A 23,247-nucleotide genomic window follows, 5' to 3' on the forward strand; every position below is an offset into this window, starting at 1 on the left:
TCAGAGATGTAAGTGATCCAACAAAGTGATTTAAGTCATTTCAAATCTCAAATTATAAAAGTCACATGACCATCATACAGTATATTCACATAACAGATCACCATTGATACATTTTAGTTTTGTGTTTTGTCTTACTGTAACACAAATTCATAACTTTAAACACAGTATTCATTCCACATTTGATTTTGGACAGTTGGTTGTTTTGGTGTTTCCTTTTATTTATAATTGGCAGATTTTTTTTTTTTTTCAATGAAACTGGTATGTGAAGAGTGGGATTTTTGTCTGGCAACAATGCCGGTCACCATTCTTCCACATGAATTATCTGTTGTAAAATCTAAAGTGGGTTGAGCAGGATGAGATGCCCTGCATAATAGCAGTACTAAATTATATGCCTCCTAGAACTGTATTGCAGCTTCAGAGAGAATCACCCCGAGTTTATCTTGTTCCCAGCAGGTAAAATACTTTGGTAGACAATCAGTTAAAGAAAGGGAAGATAGTCCTGATGGAATGGTCACTCCACTTATCTACATGTATATCCGACTTCTTGGTCCAACTTTGGGCTAGTCCTTAGCTGAAATTGTTTTCCACCAAGTTCAACAACAGGCTTCCCTTTCTGTGTTTAGTCAGTCCCTGATCAGAGAGCCTGAGCAGTTGTTCCTTTCAGCCTGAAGTGGGGTCATCTGTTTGCTTATGCTTTCCCACCTTTCATGATGAAACCACAGGTTCTACACAAAGTTGGGCACTCCACTGCACAGCTCATTTTGATTACCCCTATGTGGCTCCAGCTCATTTTGATTACCCCTACGTGGTCCCAGCGATCATGGTTTAATAATCTTCTCAATCAGTTTTCAAAAATCCAACCATTGAGCAGATTCTCACTTAGCAGACCTGATCAGTTATTTTTGAGCTGCAGAGACCAGTGTTTTACTCTCAAATGTTTAAAAAGAATCTATCGTGTGTCATGTCTTGTCTCTTAATGACCCTTTGGGTGAAGCTTCCTTTGAGAACTTAACCCTGAAGGTGGTTTTCTTGCTTGACTTGCATCAGTTTATTGGGAATTGTGGGTAAATTTCTTTCCAGTCAACCATGATTTTTTTAGCCAATTTTTGTCATATGATCATAGTAAGTGGCTCCTGGAGAAGTACCGTCTATGCAATAATAGCAGGTAAGTGTTACTTGCTTGTACCTGTATTTTAACAGTTACAATAGATATGTAACTTTTAGTGAATTAGTCATACAAGTTTTGTCTTTTAACCTTTATTTTGATACCTAATCAAACCAGATATCTTTAAAATTGGCAAACTTATGCTATTTCAAAATCCACAAGTCGTTTTGCTTTAGAACTCTAAAGTTACTTAGTGTTTAGAACTCTATGCCTGCAAAGTGACATAGTGAAGAAAGGGTTAAAATGTATTCATACATAAAACTATATTCATCTCTACCTTTTTTGTTTCTGCTTTATAACTTTAAAGTTGATTAATTAATGAAAGATAATTATCACAATGAAAAGCTGCTTTGTGTGCCAGTGGGTCCTATAATCAAAGTCAAGGTCATTGTTCAACATTTTCGGTTTGGGTTTTCTTGAGGGAATGTGGTTTATTTAACAAACATTGTTTCTTTATTGGTCTTTTTGTTTACCTCATCTGTAATAGTATATACCATTTGCAAAATTGTGACATCTTGATCTTTTTAATATCTTTTTCTTTGTATTACATGGTTTTGTTTATTTGGAAGGGTTTATCTTCCTAAACAGCTGAAGTTGCTTTTCTTTTGTTGCATTTTTTTATATCTTTTCATCTTTAGAATTTAACTTTGTTTTGTATTGGTTTTGTAACAGCAACATAAGTAGTTTATATAGTGCCGAGTCCATTCAAATAAGTTGCCTTGCCCAAGGACACGCTGTAGTGGCTTATCTGGTGGTTACATCAGAATGTGAACCATTAAATTCTGAGACAGTCGTGCTAATAACTGAGACACCACGGCTCCAACTTCAATTTTAATTAGCATCATATAGCCAGCCTTGTTATTACATGCCAATTTTAACCTTGTGCATACAGACAATGCAATTAGTATTTTAAGTTTCCCCACAAACTCTCGATTCTGCACTTTTAAACCATTTGAAATTAAGGAATGAAACTTGGTATGCCTGTATATAATGATTAGAAAGTTTTACAAACCACATTTGGGGTCCTCTCTTAAAGCTCGATGTCACAAGTATGAATTTTAAGCATCTCATCACACTTTCAGTTTCACTATCATCAAGGTCAATGTCATTGATACATTTTTCCCTGTTTCTGCTTTTGCTCTTGTGCTCTTCGAGATAGAGGCATGAAAGTTGGTTACTGGTTCTTTTTCTCACTCAGCAGACTTGTCACAAGGATTACAAATCTCAAGTCCTCTAATATAATTTAAATTTTGCAATAGTGACATTAAAGACAGCAGAATAATAAATAATTTTATTTTTTAACATAACCTTTCTTAGAACGAAATTACAGAAACGTTTGTTAAATTTCAGTGCAAGTTGAATTTTGTGCGCAGGCAGGTTTTTGACATTATACTGTATAGAGGTTCACTCCTTTGCTTTATTCTTCTTGTCAAGTTCCTTGCATCCTTTGTAAGATAGCTACAATTAGATCTCAGATGTCATGGTCACTGATCATCAAGTTTTGCCATTTACTAATTTCTGATATGAAAAGAATGTTTCCAATTCAAATAATTCAGCAGGTCTTCTCCATGGCCAACTGAAAGTGTTAGTGTCCTCCAGGAAAATCAGCAGTCAGGGACTTTTTTTTAGGTCATCAGGAGCACAAAGAAGTAGGTCCTAATCTTAATATAAATGGGTCCCAATTTCATCATAAATGGGTTCCGATCCCAGTGTAAATGGCTCCCAGTCCCAGTGTGAATGGGTTCCAGTCCTGTTGTAACATATTTCGAAATCATACAGATTATGTTGTTTTCTTTGTTTGATTGAAAGTTATACAATACCAAGACATTTAGAGTAAATTTCCTGGCATTTTGACCTCTCACACTGCTGGCCTGGCCTGGTGTGGGCAGGATTTGAACCCACGCTCGTCTGGTTATGAAACGATATTCCAGCCACTGTGCCATCCTGCTTCCCAAATCATGTGGATTTTCTAATCTCCGCTATCTGCTTCCAATTCATTACATTTTCCCATAATTAGATGTACACAGGTAGAATTCACAATCCTTTGAGAAAAATCCCTGGCAGTTCACATATCTAGTACACATGGTACTATTAACCAGTGGTAGATCATGTGATGAAATGAGCTTTGTGGAAATGTTTTTATGTATCGTTTGTTTACCAAGAAACTGCTTTGTTATTTAACATTGCAGACCATTTTTCAGCATTATTGCAGACTTCTTTCCATAGCATTCAGAGAATTAGTGTATTTGCTTTTCTGTTATGTGCCAACAACTTCTAACTGCTAACTGCCATCGGATCTTGCACCAACACCCAGGTCTGTACTTTGTGAGCCCAACAGTGTAATCTTGTTTAACCAGACTTTGTACATGGCAATGCGAGATCTCCGCCAAATAAGGGCATGTAGTTGAATCATCATGGTCATGTGCATGCCTTTACTAATCTCAGATATTAATTGTTTATCTAAAATGTAATACTAAAGTAGTTTTTCAGTATCTTTTCATTCCTGATCATCGAGGGATCAGCACTTGAGTTGTCTTCACAAAATTTAGATGAAAATTTATTGGTCTCTATGGTCTCTTGTGGTGATCTGGCACTAAACTGGGTCAAGAAAAGCAGACATGAAGTGCAATCATTACCATTGCAGGAGATAGTTCAAATTTTTCCAGTATGTTGTTTTCATTTTGACATCATGGCCAGGCATCCAATCTGGTTGACCTTTTCATAATATATGATGTGCTTTAAGATTGGTTTTCATTTTATATATTTCTCAGAATGTTCATATACCCTAATAATCTTCAAAGAAATGGCGATCTTGAAGCATGAAATACACTGAATTAGTGGTATATGTAATCAGATTTTAAAAAATGTGCCTATGGCTGAAATAGTTCCTAATGTCTGCATGACATGTATGACTTACACTTTAATGAATTCTTTATTAAACTCAGTTGTCGAAAGAAAGTGTTTTAGTAAAACTTTGTTGAAGTGAAACTACAAAGACACCTCTTCCTCTCTGAAATTTTCCACGATTCAGTGCCTATGTGAACATTAAAATGAACGTAAATTTGGAAAGGCTTAAAATTATGTTTATCAATATTGCTTTGTAAACAGATATTCAGCACAGGAGGCATGTCCAAATCAACAATTGAAACTCTCCCCTTTTCTGTGTTACTACATGTCAATAACTTTTCTAAACTTTTGGAAAGCCTCATTCTGATGTTGGATGTGAAACTACATTTCTTTTATGCCATATTTAGCAGATATCTCAGAGTCATGTGAGAGTCCGGTTAAACAAGATTATCCAATATCTTTGACCCTGATCTGTTGCGTTATGTGACAAAGGATATGGGCTTCTGCAGATTGATGTGGGTGCATAATATACATGGACAAATACGGTCATTCTTCTTAGTGCAATTTGTACTGTATATCCTCGCTTTTAAGTTGGGTCCTACTGCAAACAGCATAGACTCGGATCTGCCATCTCTTAATGTGCCAGCAGATCAGGATCTTTTTGTTCTACTGAATACTTTAAAAAATAGGCATAGACCCAGATCCGCTGAAATATTATGCAATAATAGATCTGTTTATGCAGTTTGCAGTTTTATTGGACTTTACATGATTCATGACTTGCTTTCACTCACAAAACTTGCAGAAGTTAATCAGGTAAAGCATTTTCTTTTTGACAGTTAAGCTGTGTATGGGCTAATATTGAATAGGGAGAGTTGCATTTAACGTAGGGACCAATACTGACCAATCAAAATGGCTAATGTACAGTTTGGACCAAAATGGAACAAAGGATAAATATTGAATGTGATAAACATTTGTAAATTAGATGGCTGGTATCTGCCGCATTCCTGAAAGGAAATTCCTCACTTGTGAGAAAAAACTAGACTCCAGTCACTTTGTAAAATACCCATGTTTTGTTGTAAACCCAACTTGACTAATGATTCACCCTCTGTAAATAAAGCATTATTATTATTATTACTTGAAAAATTTTTATACATTTTTTTAATTAGTTTTTAACTTCCCCTCCTTTTTGAAACATAATTTACAAAGTATGCACATTGATCATGAAAAAAAATTTTGTCACTTGGCTCCTCAAGCTTTTTTTTCCTATTGCCACATTTTTGCAAAAAATAACAGCCCCATACCACATTTACAGTTGTATTGAGAAAAAAAGTTGGTCACATGCATGGCACACCTAGTGCTGGTTTGATGGATACATTATAAGATAAGACATTTAGTGAATGATATAAAAGCTATGAGCCATCTCAATAAATATATTTAAACAAATCAGCAAAATATATTGAGATCATTGTTGAAATTTGCTTGTTTGATTATACACTGCACTGCAGGTGTTACGGACCAAACATCATTATTTTAATAATTGCTCGATTTATTTTTAGATTCTCAGTTGGACTTCAAAGCTTATAATTTTAGGGGAAAATATAGATTCATTGGATCAATGTTGCCAGGAGATAAATCACATATTAATTACCGTAAATATTTGCTTACAAGTCAAGTTCAGCTGCAAACAATAGATGCTGATGTGCCATTGTGTAATGCACAGGCAGATCAGGGTCTGTAGTGTTTGTTTTACTGAATACTCCTAACAAACTGCCGAGACCCAAATCTACCGGCATCAGATCTGAATCTTAGCAATGCGACTTGCCTATTCATTGAGTATATATGGTAAATTCACCAGGAAGGTTGTGGAAAAGCAAACAAAAAGTGAAAAATAGATCTTGAAGTCTCCCCCCTTAGAATTGAAGAATAAAAGGGTGATCTTCAGAGATGGTCATGTCTGAATCAATGATAGTTGTTTGTGAATTAAAATCTGATAAATAAAAAAATAGATACAATGAGACAAGAAAGAATAAAATAATTTTTCTTAAGGTAACACAATGATGTGTAGCAAGGAACTCAATTTGGGTCTTAATTTATGATTCTTATCATTTATAATAATGAAAAGGAAAGCCTTTTTATGAAATCAACCTCATGTACAAATGCGAATGCAATTACTCTAAGCATTAAAGACTAGAGTTTTTGTTTATTTTGATTAGTGTTGTTCCGATTATCGATTATAATCGATTTTCAGTTGGTTGAGCAAACCAATAAGATAATCGATTGAGAAACTCCATAATTAATTCTGTGTAAAGGGAGAGAACTACTTTTAGATGCATGCAAAACACAAAGGTTAGTAAAACTCCTGTCTAAATGGTAAGCTAAATAGGGCTTCCAATTCATTTAAGTTGATCTGAATTTATTCCCTTCACAACTTACAACTATAAAACCATAACACATTCCGTAGTTGCAAACTTTCATAATTTGGAACATATTATTACATGATTTAAATTATTGAAATAATACATTTTAACACATTTTCATGATTTCTTTTAGTTTAAAGGTAAAATTCTTTGCACTATTTATAAATAATGACAAACCTAAAAAAAATATGTCCTTCTATACTTTAAATTATTGACACATTACATTTGAATGAAAGAGTTTTTGGGGCATTGCATTCAGTTACATAAGACTGATCTGCATTAAAAATTTGCTTTCATTTGTCAAAGTTGTAGAACAAAAATAACATGATAGAAGAAAATGTAATTTTTTTATCAGGTTAAAGTATAAATGTCAGTAAAATAGATTACTCCTGTACATTATTAATATCTTGAACTCTTCAGCAAAAATATAACTGTACAACAAACAAAATTTAAAATTTGCTCTTAGGAACAGATTATAATTGATTTTTCAGTTGGTCAAGTGGAACTGATTATTGATTATGAAATTCTGACCATTTCCCATTCCTAGTTTTAAGGGCACTTTAACGTATTGGCAGTACCACATAATTCTTCGATCTTGGGACCTTGTTGCTTTTCCCAAAGACACACCGAGGCATTCTATCTTGGCGGGTATCTTTTGGCAGCGGAAGAAAGAAATTGTTGATCAGGAACTGCTTTCTTCTTTTCATGTTTGGTATAAGAGGAATCTGCATTTACTACCTTTTGATTTGGCATGTTATTTTAGCTGTTCAGATAGGATTAGAAAAAGTTTAATGTCTGTGGATAGACCTAATATATCACACACACAATCATAAAATAAGAAATACATTGCATGCTTACTTTGTTTTGTAAGATGGAAAACTGACAAAGTGAAACAGTATATAAAATAATTGTTTCCAGGTAATAGTAATAATAGAGCAATGATTATGGCGGTGAAGTGAAAAGCAATGATGATTATGTGACAGAACTTTTACATAGGCATGGAATCAAGAAAGGTGTGAACAAGTAGTAACTACTTTATCTACTGTCTGTGCTGGCGCATTATCAGGTTGATAAATAAGCCCCTCACCCTTGGGTTGTGGGCTGATATCACCTATTTATTGAAAGCTGCAGTTATTTGCAGCAACTTTTGTCTGCACACATCAGTATAAATTTTATGCACTTACTGGTATTTTTTTATGGCTTTGGGGCTACCATCAGCTGAAAAGTTCTTTTGGTGACATGTACATTATATTTCTGGAGCAGATTCTGTTTGGTGACTTGTAAATCCACGTGGAAAATCATAACCATCTGTTCTGTAGCCATTTTAAATTTTGCGCTAGATATGACTGTTACCAATTACCGGTATTTGTCTAAAGTATACACAGGGTTGTTCTGAAATGATTTGCATGCAGCAAAATTGCACATTTTAATGAACATGTGACATCAGATCCACGTATTGTCTATCATTATCAGCACAGATTTGAGAGGTTGATTTATCAGTCTAGCACATTATCAGCAGCCAACAAAGATCTCCAAAGATGATAACATTTGATGGTGAGTGATTTTAATATAAGCTCATTGGCAATTGAATGCTTTGAGGCTTGTTGTTTCCAGCAAATATTTTCTTTAAAGTGGCTTAAGTCTGGTAGTGTTATGTATTTATGCAGTTGATTAAATGATGTAAGGACTTCATTTCCTTACTAAACAACATAAATACACATATAATTCAGCAAAGAATAACACTGATATTACTTTTAAAGGAAAGAAAAGGAGGGGAAGAGGGGAGTTATGGAAGAAAATAGAGTTTAATAATGCTTGATGATAAAAGTTTAATAGGCAGCTTTTTTAATATGCAGGAGTCCATATTAGAGCCATTTTCTGTTAAACTATGCTCATACATATTACGTTTTTCAGAGCAAACTTTGGCAACTAGCAGTACTTGGGAAATGCAAGCACCAACTTGGTACTATAGTTTTGTCATTTTATGTGTTTTTTTACCTGTTCCTGATATACTTTGATTGCTTGGCGCTCAGCATTAAGAGTTTAGTGTTATGACTGGTCGGCCTGCTGTCATGATGATGTGACTGTGTGGGACATGGTGATGCATGTGTGCAGCATGGTGCCTCATTGCTAGTCATCACCATAAACTGCCACACTGCAGACATTCTAGCGATATGGCTGAAGAATTGTTAAAGCTATGTTAAAAATCCAAATCACACACACACACACACACATAATATGACCCATTATTCTGCAGAGATAATTCATCACTAAATGGTTAGAAGCCATATCGTATTCAAATTTAGGTGATAGAAATTTAAGCAGTTCATGTGTCCTTGAATGAGAGGTCAAGGTCAATGTTTGCATTTGGACCTGAATTGTACATGATTTTATAGAGCTCAGTTGTAGACCAGCATTAATTATTTCATGAAGTAAAGTTACTTTCATGAGATTAAGCTTGGCTTATATGTTTTTTTCTCAAGTTGAAACTTCATCCAAGCATTATCAGGGGATATGTGGGTGTTCCTTTCATTTATGCAAAATAAGTGTGTTTATAGAAAAAAGCAAAATGAAGGTTTATAACACTGAACAGTATTAGCCCATGCATGTTACTTGTAACTCACGTGATGTAGATAACATTGACATACATGTATATCACAAGGTAACATACTTTAATTTGTAGAGTAGCTAATTATCTTCACATTACATGGCTTATTTTAATGCTAACATTCTTTGACAAAATGCACTTTTCAGGTTATTTCGTCACCTTAATGGTGTGTCTTCTCTTTCTCGGTGAGTCTGACTTTTATTTTAAGACTTTGCAGCAGCAGCAACAGCAGCATCTGTTATGGTTATTTCCGTACTACTCATCACAGCCTGTGGAATATAGCATTCTCTTTCATTCTAGATATAAGCTTGTTGGAATGACACTTATAGTAATCATTCAGCATCGGACTCGTATCTGTCACCTTGTATAGCCAATTGCTCATGTACACGGATCACATTATTTACTTGTGTATTTTTGCACATTCAATGGGAATACCTTGAGAACAAATCCCAGACCTGCCAACCCTTATGATTTTGTCATACGTCTTGGGGAAAATTGCCCTTAAAATACAGACTCACGGCATAAAAGCAAAAACTATGGTAAAATGATTGTTGCTGAAAAATCCAGATTATTGGTTCATCCGAGTTTGATTTGGTTCTGGGTTCATATTAGAATTGGTGAAATTGGTCAGGGAACCAGATTAACTTTACAGCAGCACTCCAGAGGCTTTAAACTGCACCTGTTTGTTCATGATCAAACTGATGATTATAGATTTTTTTTTTTTAAATGGCGTCCAGAAAACGATGCATGTTAGATGAAAGGGAAAATAAGCCTTTTGAAAAGTGTAAATAACCAACACAGAAGACTGAAAAAGGAATATTCAGATTCTTGTGAATAAAAGCTGGAAGGGACACAGTTACTTTTATTGGACACCACATGCCAGTTTGAGTATGTCTTGTGGCAGGAGATATGATTGCCATCGTGATGTGAAATGGAAAAAGAATTTCTAAGAATTACATCAAATTGAGGGTCTGCAACAAGCCATTTAGTTGCATAGGGTTTGGAACTAAAGTTTCTGCAACTGTACTAGTGGTAAATAAAGTCTGCACATTCTTTACAAACTTTTCAATTGAACATGTTTATCATTGCTGCATTTTTTTATTACTGAACTTTTAATTACATTTTCCAACATTACAATAGCAGTTATGTTTGTTACACCTTCCTGAAAACTAGTGAATCTTGTCAGCTTACTTACTGAGACAGACTCGCGAGGGTTGGTAGGTCTGCAGATCCATTTTGTTCAAAAAGCACCAATAGCTCTGGGTCAACTCTGTTCTGCATATGATTATAATTTTAACTGAACAGCATAAACCCTGATCTGGTTCATCGAGCGATGGTTGCTCAGTGCTATTTAAAGTTGTGTGTGCATTACACAAATAAGTAAATGTGGCAATATTTCCACCCCTGCATTTCAGTCAGATATGTAATATTTACAGGTAGTTTTCATATGTTTTGAAAGTTTTCATCAAATCCAATTTAGTTATGTCAGAAATTTTCTTAATCAGGTGTTATTATTGTAATATATCTTTTAGAGAATATATATGAAGCTCATGTATGTACATCAGCCAGCAGGATGGATTTATGTCTTCTATCCCCGAATGCATTGGTACAGTAGGTCAGTGTTAGCTGTTAAGATTGCAGGTGTACAGTATCTTAACCATATATACGACATGATTAAGACATGCTTCATGTTGAGTCCACCTCAGCCTCACTGCCTATATTTTCAAGTTTATGATAAAAACATTTATCTAGAATATCTTTATTTGATAGTAAGCCCAGTCCAACATTTTGCAAATTTATTGCTACAACTTACTGGTTTTGCGAGGGTATATCATTCTGTAATGTGACAGCTTGGGACACATACATGCAGCTTGGGAGACATTATACATGCAGTTTGGAATACATACATTCTTAAATACAGTTAATTTACTGTGCCTGTGCATTATAATGCTTACAGTTAATTTATGTTGAATTACATGATTACTGTTCCTTCACATCATACATGATGAAATACAGTTTGTTCAGTGTCCCTATACATTATGCATGCTTTAATGTAGTTAATTTACTGTCAATGTGTTTCATTTTGAGATGTGCAATTAATGATTTCTCCAGAATTTATAACAATCCACCTTGTCCTGCACCAGAAACGTTGCAGTTCTATGTACGATTTTCATTCACCATTAATCATGATGCCATAATTCTGCTGCAGAGGGGATAGCATCTGCAGAAGGATTCAGAATCTTGCATTAGACTCAGTAGAAGTTAACTTTGAAGATTCCAGTTACTGCTAGCCTACTGGTATAATTTTTGGCTTGGACAGATCACTTGAAACCTATGGCAGGCAGTCTACTCTTTACTAAAACTCTTGACCGCTCTGGTGGCCTAGTGGTTAGAGCATCCGCCTTGGATACGTGAGGTCATGGGGTTGATCCCCGGCCGAGTCATACCAAAAACTTACAAAAATGGTACTAACAGCTGCCTCGCTTGGCGCTCAGCATTATGAGGTTAATGTTAGGACTGGTCGGCCTGGTGTCAGGATATAATGTGACTGGGTGGGACATCATGCTACATGTCTGCCGCATGATGCCCTAGTGATATGCCTGAAAGCTGTGTTAACAATTCAAAATCAAACAAAAAAAAATCTAAAACTCTGTGTAGTTCGTGTGACTGTAAAACCAGGTGAGCTTATGATATGACCCTTTTTCCATCATGCATCTTTGGCAACTGATGACTGTCAGCAATTGCTATTCTGATTATCTTCCCCTAAACTTAGCACAGAACATCCTTGCATGACAACCTTTAAAATTGTACAAAACATGCCCATCTGCCACTACTATTAAAATTAGACTTAAAACATCTCTAAAACTGTTGAACAGTTTTTGAACAATTTGACAGCAAACATCCTGGCATAAATACATATCAAGTTTGTACATATGGTATTAATTCACAAAAAAAAATACAGCTGCAACATATTACCAAAAATAGAAAAACCATTGTCTGTCAGTACAATTAAAAAAAAATAAAACCTGGCTAGTTTCAACCAAACTTGGCACAGATGGCATAAGGGTCTTTCAGGTTCATATACATGGGGTCAGTCAACCATCACATATAGCTGTTATTACTGAAAACCTGAAAATCCTTAAATGATTGTCTCCTCACTCTGTGAACAGGGTTGGATCAGATTTGACAGACTGCATCCTATAGACCATTAAACCTTTTTTGCTTATAAGTGATGCCAATCAACCATCATACATTTATATAGCTTCAGTTAATAAAAATATAAAAACCCTTATAATTACCTTTTTTTTAACCTTCTGAACAGAATTTGATAAAATGTGAGAGGAAACATTCAGGTATGACAATCTTTACAATTTGTGAAATTGAGTATGCCTTTCAATATGGCTGCTGGTACAGCAAATAGAAAACCTTATTTCCTTTCCAAAACTGCTGAATTCAATTTTACAAAACTTCGACAGAATGTTCCTGGCATGAAGATCGTTGAAATTTATGCAAATTATGCTAATCAACCAATATGGCTGATGTTATTAAAAATAGAAAGAACCTTGACAAACTTCTGATGAATAACCCTATAACAGAATTCGATGATATTTGACATAAAGTGTCCTGACTTGAATGCCTAGCGGACATACAGATGATGCTGTTCTGCTATCAAATATAATTTTCTTTACTAAATGTAGAAAAAACCTTTACAGAACTTTTAAAACAAAAAAATGATTTGACAGAATGTATCCTGCCATAGGGGGCTTCCATTATTGGACAGATGTGTCCTGTCATGGGGTGGGGGGGGCTTTCAGTTTTGGACAGAATGTATCCTGCCATAGGGGGACTTTCAGTCTTGGACAGAATGTATCCTGTCATAGGGGGCTTTCAGTATTAGACAAAATATATCATGTCATAAGGGACTTTCAGTATTGAATAGAATGTATCATGTCATAGGGGTATTTCACTTTTGGACAGATGTTGCTGATGTGCAATCAGACATGGATAAAGATACAACAATTTTAGAAATCTGGAATGATTTGTATTTTTTGTTGTTGTAGGGTTTAATGCCATTTTTCAGCACAGGATAGGCTATACATTGCCAGTATAAATGGTGGAGGAAGAACCTGGAAAGAACCACCGACCCATGAGAAGCTACTAGCAAGCTTTCTCATATACCCACATTGGCCAAATCCAAGACTTGAACCCATGCAGACAGAGGTGATTTGGCAGTGATACGTAACGGTTGGCGCTTTAGACCACTCGACCACTCAGGGCCCCCTGTTTGTATTTGTAACATATGGAATCAACAGTAATGGAGAAATTTCAACAGAAAATATACTTCTTAGCTAACTGCTCTTGCATTTTGCTGCTAGTTAGAAGCCAGAGAGATGAGTGATCTCAGCCCAGACTACTGCCTCTCATTGTTTCTAATAGGTCTTGAACAAGTAAGCCAAGGTTAAAGGGATACAAGTCAAAATTCTACTTCAAAGAGGAGTATGTGAGTGTGATGTTTGTGTGTGATCATGATTTTTAACAATGTTTCAGTCTTATCAGAATGGAGTTTTCACTGAACAATTTCCATGATACTTGTTGGTTTTCTTTCTCTGAGGCATTACATGCTATTTACTTGTCACGGAAAACACTTGTGTATTTCCAGAAGCTAAAATTAAAATGAGAAATTAATTCTAAAACTACTAACTTTTATTAGATTTATTTCCTCCATGCAAATGCCAGTGGATGTTGTACCACCATTTACTCAATTAGCTTTGTGTTTCAAAAGCAGATCTTTGATATAGCTGTTGTGAGTGCTGGTTTGGGAGCTGTTCTTGAGGCTATGAACAAAGCCACGTGGGAAATTATACTGATAAGCAGAACTTCATGTTTAAAAATGCTGGGTCTTTGCTCTTTCAATGATATCTGGCTTGAACAAGAGAAATACAAGGAATGGCTGAAAAAGGATAAAACATGTAACTGAAAGGTGTTTTGTACATTGTCAGATAAGGAAAAGGGAGAAGCAAAACTCTGTAGGGTCCTCATAGTTATGTGTGAGGCAGGAAGAGAAGTAGAGCCCCAATGTGATTTAATGTTGACTCAGTGTGGAAATTTAGTGGATGAAGTTATCAATCAGACAATCATGCCTTGAAATGCTTCATAGAACAGATGACAGCCTTGATGAAGTGTTTTATTCCATCTTTCCAAAAGAAAAAAATATGTTGAACTTTGGAATGTTCTCCAGAAAATGTTGTTGTTGTCAAATGGGCAGTCAACAGTGGAGAGAGGATTTTCTGTCAACAAACAGGTATCTGTTGAGAACCTCAGTAGAGAAAGCCCCAGAGCTCAATGGCTAATCATTGACACAATGAGATAACAGGTGGACCTTTGGAAATCATCATTAGCAATGAAATGATGACATGCCTCCTCTGCAAGACATAAGTACCATGCCTATCTGGGTAAGAAGAAAGCAAAGGAGGATTATGAGAAAATCAGAAAAGGAAAGAAACAGGAGTTAGCCATGGATAAAGTGGAAGAACTTAAAGCCAAACAGCTGTGTCTTGAAGCTGACATTGCCAGCCTACATGCTTCCTCTGTTCAGAAGGCAGAAGAAGCAGAGTTAAAAGGACTCATTGTGCTTGTCACAGAGTCAAATGCTCTTAGGAGAAGAGCAGAGCAAAAGATGACAGCGGTGGCTTCTCTTTCCAAAATGATTGAAGAGAAAAAACAGCAACTCTAATAATGCATTTAAGGCAGTGCTGATGTCGGTTAAGAGAACAATATATTTTGTATTAAATCTGATGCAAAAGTAAATTATTTATGAAATAACAATGAATGTTAACCTATCTTCCAGATCATTATAAAGCAATTTTTGGAAATTAGTTATAGTTTAAATTTCATCATTAAACAGTATCGTAGTATTTTGCATTCGTTGTTTTCTCATATAACCTGTATACAAAATGTTAGTGAAAATAGGTCTTGGAAATCTCTGTTTGTGGTCTTTGAAAGTTTGGGAAAAGCCTTTGACTTTATCATTTAGAGTTCAGTATGAACCCTGACAATGACCACTTACAATCTCTATGTCATGATCTGTCCTCTTGCTGGTCCCTACTCATCCTGCTTAGCTTGTTTACCCAGTCGAGAGAATTAGAGCTTGTCCCACCTATGGATTTTGGGGGATGAAATTCCTTACACACTCGGGATTGGTCTGTGTCCCACAGAACAAAGTGGACAGGACCTTTGCAAAGTTGGATGTGATGAGCAGCCATAAATTGGTTATGTTGGCTCACCTATATGTCTCTTCTCTGAGACCTTGAACTCCATGGTAGACCTTGGATTCACTTGGAAGACTCTCCTGTTTTTCTCTTGAAGAACTGGAAACCACACATTCCCCCACCCCCAGTAGCTCAGATTTGGGCACTCACTTGGAGCCATTAGTATTCTTCAGGGTTTGTGGTCCCTAGAGGAATGAATATTCGACATGAACAATCTTGTAATGAGCCTTATAGGGGTATGACGATGTGGTATGAAGTCACATTGGTAGTATCATACCTCAACAACAAGGCAAATATGTCCATTTTCTTTTTGTAGAGGTTTGGAACCTCATTTGCATGGAAGCCTCCATGGGGATCATGGCCTAAGTTTGTTACATCCGTGGCAGGAAGACTATTGTAGTGGACAGTCTGTCTAAGGAAGGCAAAGTAGTCAGCGCAGAGTGTGCACTGCACCAGTATGTGACTCCCTACACAGCATTTTAATGTCTTTAATATGTTACCTGACAGTATTGTATAACTAAATTTGCCAATGCGGTTGGAGGCTGATGGCCTCAAAAACTTGAATATTCACCCATACCTTCATTCCTTTACAGCAGCCCACAGATTCTCCACCTTGATGTTTGGCTCTTCTCAGATGGACAAGTTTATGAGGATGCTGCAGAGTGCATCTTTCAAGTCAGGAGATGCTTAGTGTCCATGGTCTAGTGGAGAATCTTTTGTTATGGGTGCAGTAGGAAGGGAATTAAAGTTAGCAGTCCTTTCTTTGAACACAGTGGCTGATTTTCTTCTGTTTTTGGACAAAAATAATGCTCAGTTTCTGCTATCAATGGTTCAAGGGCAGCCCTATCTAACAAGTTTCTAAAGGCATGGGTTTTGGTTTTGATGCTCACATTACTGACCTTGGAGGGTATTTTGACCTGCAGAGACAAGTGTGTCCTTCACTTATGCCTTAATGGAACATCTTGTGTGTCAGTGGTCTTGAACCATATTCCCTTTGAGCCTTTGGGTGAAGCTTCCTTTGAGAATATTACCCTCAAGATCAATTTCTTGCACTCCTTAGTAGCCATGAGACAAAGAGTTAACTTCATGCTCTCTTTTTATTGATGAAGGTTTACTAAGGTTCAAAGGCAATTTTTAATTGGCTCACTATGCCAACCAGGTTCTTGGCCAAAAACAAGCTACTTTTGGTAGCACCACTTCCTGTCCCCAGTCTTAGTCATATCTTTGTTAGGAATGATCTGGATCATCGTTTATGGCTAGTTAGAAAATTAAAATTCTATTTGTGCAATTCAAGAAAAAAGGAAAAGCTAGGAAGCATCTTTTCCTCTCATTTAAGGGTTGTGTTGACATTTCAGTATCCATTTCAGTATTCACTTTTTCTAGGTGGATTTTTGAGCTTTCAAGAGACTTTATCAGTCCCTGGTTGATAGGCATCATTCTTCCATGAGGATTAAGGCCCACAATGTCTGAGCCACTGCTATCTCATGGGCCTCCTCCATCATTGGAAGATGTTATTTAGGCCAAGCTCTGATGATTCACACATGGCCTTCCTCCTCCATCATTGGAAGATGTTATGAAGGCCAAGCTCTGATGATCACACATGGCCTTCCTCCTCCATCATTGGAAGATGTTATGTAGGCCAAGCTCTGATGATTCACACATGGCCTTCCTCCTCCACCATTGGAAGATGTTATGTAGGCCAAGCTCTGATGATCACACATGGCCTTCTTTTCCTTCTGCCTTCATTCCATGACACATTAGAGTGAAGGTATATATTCTTTCAGACCCATATTTGTGGCACAAAAATTACCTGAAGGTATAAGATTCTAACTTGCAGTTGTGGACATTCCTAGAGTAAGGGTGAATATTCCAGTTGTTGAGGCCATCAGTCTCCAACTGCACTGATTTAGCTGCATGTATGCTATACTGACAGGTAACATATTACTGAGAACAAAATATTGTTTTTTTGGAGGGGGGTGGTTGTTAAAACTAATTTGAATGTTGCCAGATACCCGTCACCCTGTTCCAGTGTGCCAGTAGTATTGTCCTGAAAAAATCTGAAGACTACAGCACATCCACTAGTGATTTAGGTAGCATGCTGGGTATATGTCGTGTTCTTGATTCTTTCCTCTTTATTGAGGTTCATCCTTGGAATGATAAACTCTTATATGAAAAATGGTATATCCATTCTGGAATAACAAAGTTGTGCAATAGTGACAGATAAGTGCTGAATCATTAAAATTGGTTTGTCACTCTGGCCCGTTGCCCCAAGTCTATAATTTTACTATTGATTTATACCAAATTTGGCATGATAGCATTTGCATTTAAAATCAGGTCAAGTCAGATTTTCACAACTTGCCAACAAAACTTGTGCGTCAGTTTGGTCCATATGTAACATAAAACATTGACCTTCAAATGCTATATATATGTATATATATGTATATATGTGTATGTATATATATATATATATATATATATATATATATATAGATGCACATGAACACACATGATATTTATTATCTTTGCTCTGATTATTCCAGCATTTGACTGTCAGGTCAGCTGAATTGATACGTTGTGAGGTCATAAAAATAAATGGCTTACACATGCACCCAGATCATTGGTTAATGAGTTTTATGGTGGAATTTCCTGATGGCTTTTGGTGCAACAGACTTGGATTAATTTTAGCAGACTATACTGTCAAGGGAATTGAGGAAATTCTGCAAGTAAAAGATTCATCCAAGTGGCCAATAAAAATCTTTGGATGGTATTTTGTCTGTAATTCGTAAACATTTGATACAAACAAAATAATTGTTTAGATACTTAATAGATACTGTTTTGATTAATACTAGCACATAACAACATTTCTTACTCTTGTAGGTGTGGATTTTTTTGGTGTAAATGTGCAGGTCTCCTTCAAGAAAAAAACAAACTAAAAACACTAAGAAAACTGTAGATTTATCATGGAGCACATGCGTTATCAGGTCCTAGTATTAGTCATTTTAAGGTAATGGTTGGTTCGTCTTCGCATTCTAAGGTTCCAATATATTAACCCTATTCACATCTTGCCAGATTGAGCAGATATTTTTGTGCTTTGTATCTGTGAATTTCATTGGATGCGGTGGCAGGCCACCACATCCAATAAAATTAAGTTCAAATTTGAACACTGTTTCTATATGAGTGAGACCAAGGGAACACACAACTTGAATGGGCTCATAAATAAACAGTTTTCCACTACCGGTTCATGTTTGTACAAATACCTTTCACTTAAATAATAAATTCAGACTAATATGTTAGGCCCTGAGTGGCTGAGTGGTCTAAAAGTGCTCACTGTTCTGGATCACTGCCATTTCACCTCTCTCTGCGTGGGTTCAAGTCTCCGGTTTGGCTAATTTGAGTATGTGAGAAAGCCCGCCATTAGCTTCTCATGGGTCGGTGGTTCTTCCCAGGGTTTTCCAGGGTTCTTCCTCCACCAGTTATACTGGCCACCATGTATAGCATATCCTGTGCTGAAAAATGGTGTTAAACCCTAAAACAACAACAACAACGAATCACTTAAATACACCTGTAACGGCTTCTCTCTGGTATAAGTCAAATATCTGCACCATTTTTGGTTGAGATACAATGCACCGCTATTACCTGTACATGTTATTGGTTACTTGGAATTACATACTAAGGGAGGCAACTCATGAAATCTAATAGATGTCACTAGGACAAAGCACTAAAATATCTGCTCGATCCACCAAGATGTAGATAGGGTGAACATATTGGAGCCATGGCTAGCAAAGACGTGGTTGGTAGGTATTTAAAAATCACTTTCATCATATCATTGTTTATATCATGCCAAGGAAATGGGAGCTGAGTGCTTTCCCCAAACTTGTGTACCTTGCTATTTTTCTATCCTACTTTATGCTTCTACCCATGGCCTTTGTTTTCCTTTCGACTTGTTGCTTGGTACCTTATTTTATTTCACCTAAAGTGAAGTTTAGTACATTTGAACATGTATTACCAGACACTGTTGAAAATTCCATTCTGGAAATATGCTCATTGGCTGTTTTGAATATGTACAGTGTAATTTTTACCAAGATGAATTCTCCTAAGGGCAAAATATATATGTCTTTAATATTGTACTGGCTTTAAAATTAGGTTTGGCAGGTTTCTTAAAATATTTTTTTTAAAAAACATATTTATTTAATACAATTTTTAGTTATTTTTCTTCTTGTTAACCTTGGGAGAAAAAAGTGATCGGGTTGGCAGTGAGAAACCGGGGTAGTCGTCAGACCAGAAACACATTTTATTTTGGCTTAATGCTTTATATCTTTTTTGTTTAAGGTAACATTTATATTTTAAGCAAACTCTAAAGAAAGATACATTGAAATGACTGAAACTGATATTAGGCAGAGTTAACATCAACTCCTCTTGCCACAGGAAGTATCAAAACAAGCTGTAGAACTGTTTTATTTGCTGTCAGCCTTTCACAGAGAACCAGATCAAAGTGAACTTCAGTGTAGTAAAAAATCTGTTTAATGACTCTTATCAACTTGAAGGTCTATTGCTACACAACAAAATTGAAATGTTACATGAATGGAAGGGACCTTGCCATGTATTGCATAGTATTTTTATACTTTGCAAAGTCCGGTTTCATTGTAAATGGTTTTTGCTGTATATGATAAAATGTATCAAGTTACAAGTTGACTGAAAGTATTTCATATTTTGTTTTATGTACAGGAATATTATTTTTGATGTGCCTTGCAGCTTGCACATTTATGACTGAGTGTTAGACTCAGTAAGAAAAAATTCAGCTCCTGTCATAAACTTGGCTGTGAGAAATTCTTTGTTTTGTAAGATTACACCTGTTGGGTATTTTTAGGTGTATTGAAAGCTGTTTGGTATTTTGAGGCATATTGAATGCAGCTGATGTGCAGACCGTAAAGAAAATACTTTTCTATAACAATTAAAAAATAAAAAACAAAAACAAAACCTTTGATGCCACTGGCCTTTCTGATTAAACAGTTGAGTTTTTAATGGAAGTGGCTGTTGAGGGAGGTCAATTTAACTGTAATATGACTTCTAAGGGAGACATTATAATGGCTAGATGTAGTTTTAGGTGTCATTGGGAGGTATCCATCATGTAAGGTTCTGCTGCATACTGTATGAAGCTGATTTGTTTAAATACCTTATATATGATAAGACATTAGTATTAAGATTCTGATGTACAATTTTGTGTGAAAGTTTGTGCAAATCGGATACAATACAAATCCACCATGTAGGCAGTCCATTGTCCATCAAAATACGGCACAGTGTAGTCCATATATGAGGATACTTGAGGCAGGATGGAGCCTTTTTCAAGGGCAAATCTTTTTCATGGTTGGGCAGTAATCTTTTTTGCCATTGAACATTGGCACATGTATAAATTCCATCCATTTGTTCAAGCAGCAATGCATGATGTCTTAAGGAAGAAATTTGTATCCATGAAATGTTGACTTTATGAAGGATGTTAAAATTTCATGTTTACATTTGTAGAAGGGCAGTATCATTATCAGGGCAACTGGTGTAGTTTCAGAGCAGTATTCTTCATTGATAGGGCAACGGGATTAATTTCAGAGCAGTAGGGGGGGGGCATTGTTAGGGAAAATGGGCAGTTTCAAAGCAGTAGGGGTCTTGCCAGGGCTACTAGATGATAGGGCAACTGGATTAATTTCAGAGCAGTAAGGTGGGCATTGTTAGGGAAAATGGGCAGTTTCAGAGCAGTAGGGGTCTTGCCAGGGCTACTGGATGTACTGTAAGGAGGGCAGACTGCTTCTGCATGCCATTAAATACAAGGAACAACACACTGCTAATGGTCATGTGAAAAAGGCAAAACATTGTTCTGCAGACCCCTTGAGAATCTTGCAGGCAAAAATATGGATGAATTTACTCATGAAATGATTAACCATTATATAGATAATTTTGTTATATAATATATATATATATATATATATATATATATATATATATATATATATATATATATATATATATATATATATATATATATATATACACACACACATACATACATCATGCAAAAAGTGGAGAAGTCTTTCAAAACAATACACATATTAGCTGTTTATATATGTGCTTTGATATTGTATCAGGTTTTGTATGACAATAAAAAACATTATATGGCACAGATTTGTTTTATTAACCCTAGGTGGAATGACAAGAAATCTTTGAGAAAGATGTGGTTTTTATGAATAGGAATCGTATGCAGCATGTTGATATCTCGAGCATTGTTTTGAATCAGGGACTTTGATGTTGTACATTTAACATGGGTATGTGATAGTTTGATCCTTTGTTATGTTTCACTGTACAAGAGGTATGATTTGTTGTAATTCAGTGTCTTTAACTAGATTTTACTGACATCTAAACAATGGATCCACATTGACCTTTTGGCACAGAATAATGGCTATAATATTCAACATACATGTAACTGGAAGTGGGAATCTAACAATGGAAGTAGATTTCACTTTCATAGAATAAAAGCCATACTTTTTAGTTTTGGCGTCATTTAAAGTGTAGTTCTTCTTGTTTTACGAAATCATTGTTTAATAAGATAACAATTTTACACTACTTTCACTATCACTTACAAAAAATATATCTTCCTGCAATATTTATCGTTCCATTCCCACCTTTAGGCTAGACTTGCCCTGAGCTATAGTTCTTTCCATAATGCCCCCACAGTTTAGGCCAGGCTCTTTGTTGCCATAGCATTCAAACAGTGTAGACCAGACCCTTTGTTACCAAATGACCTGGGTTTCTTGAAATTAAATTCGCAGGATTTTATTATTTATGGTGTTTTTCATTCTCAAATATGAACAAAACAGTACCATGGACAAATAATAGATCAAAATTCAAAGTTGAAGTATCATCACTGGTAATCACTGCATCATATTATCTAATTGTGAACTCGGATCTGTGAATATAGACTCAGATGTGCATTTCCATGATGTGCCAGTTGATCAGGGTCATCTATGCTGTTCCGTTTAAATCATTAGGCAGACAAATAACATAGACTCAGTTTTGCTGGCGCATCATGTGACAGTGGATTCTAATTGGTCTTTAGTGTAAATAGAAATTGGGTATGTGTGCTGTTTTACAGTCCTTGTATATAGGCAAGCAAAGAAATGAAATAAATTACTGTTTAAAAATTTCAGGAGGATCTATTCCAGAATGCAGTGTATTCAGGCATATTTCTTAAATATTGGTTTTTGAAAACATCAACCAAATGTGCAAAAATTCATACATCATGTTTGCAAGCTCTACCATTGTTACTTCTTTAAATGTCCCTTAATTTATGAAAATTTCCCCCTTTGTTTGAGAAGTGGGGTGGTGGTGGTGGTTGTTGCATTTATTCTGAATATTCAGTTCCTAAGAATTGATCAAGAAGTACCTAAAGCACATGTTGCACACTGTACAGCCAGGTATACTGGCACTCAACCGGATTAAATCTTGCAAAAAGGTGGATTAGAAATTGTTGCTTATAATTAACAAGCTTGACTACCGTATCTGTTTGCTATATGTTATACTGGGACTTGCATTCATACATTGCTGTAGCATGTTGGCTGGATGGAGGACAAGTATAGCATGTGCTGAATGGTGTTATTAAATTGGTGTCTGATCATGCAGGAATGGGTTGTCATTATTATTCATTATCATAGTTTTCATTTCAGCTGCAAATTTTCAGTGAGAAATATTATTCATTTTTTTTTTAGCACAAATGAACAATTTTATTTATAGGTTTAATATTATGATGGTTTTTGTGCTACAAACATTCTGCAGTGCAACAGGGGAGACAAATGTGCTGGTTTTATATATTTCATTCATTCTTCTATTTATCCAAGTCCTTGTATTAGTGGGGTGAATTATCAGTTTTATCAGTAGACATAAATACTATTATGACCA

At 35.8% G+C, this 23,247-nt stretch overlaps 1 protein-coding gene across 3 annotated transcripts in view; it reads left to right on the forward strand.

Moving 5' to 3' along the window:
• Positions 1-23,247, forward strand: part of LOC149800790 (CREB-regulated transcription coactivator 1-like) — a 107,357-nt gene that overhangs the window by 27,305 nt on the left and 56,805 nt on the right. For 2 of the 3 annotated variants that reach the window (XM_089954776.1, XM_089954779.1), the window contains exon 5: positions 9,184-9,222. The exons of the other annotated variant lie outside the window; for it this stretch is intronic. In XM_089954776.1, the coding sequence (XP_089810902.1) occupies positions 9,184-9,222 (39 nt within the window). The remainder of the gene's footprint in view (positions 1-9,183; positions 9,223-23,247) is intronic. 3 annotated transcript variants of the gene reach the window in all.

Source organism: Sinohyriopsis cumingii, chromosome 4, assembly GCF_028554795.1.
Source record: "Sinohyriopsis cumingii isolate HCF-2022 chromosome 4, ASM2855479v2, whole genome shotgun sequence".
Taxonomy (NCBI): Eukaryota; Metazoa; Mollusca; class Bivalvia; order Unionida; family Unionidae; genus Sinohyriopsis; species Sinohyriopsis cumingii.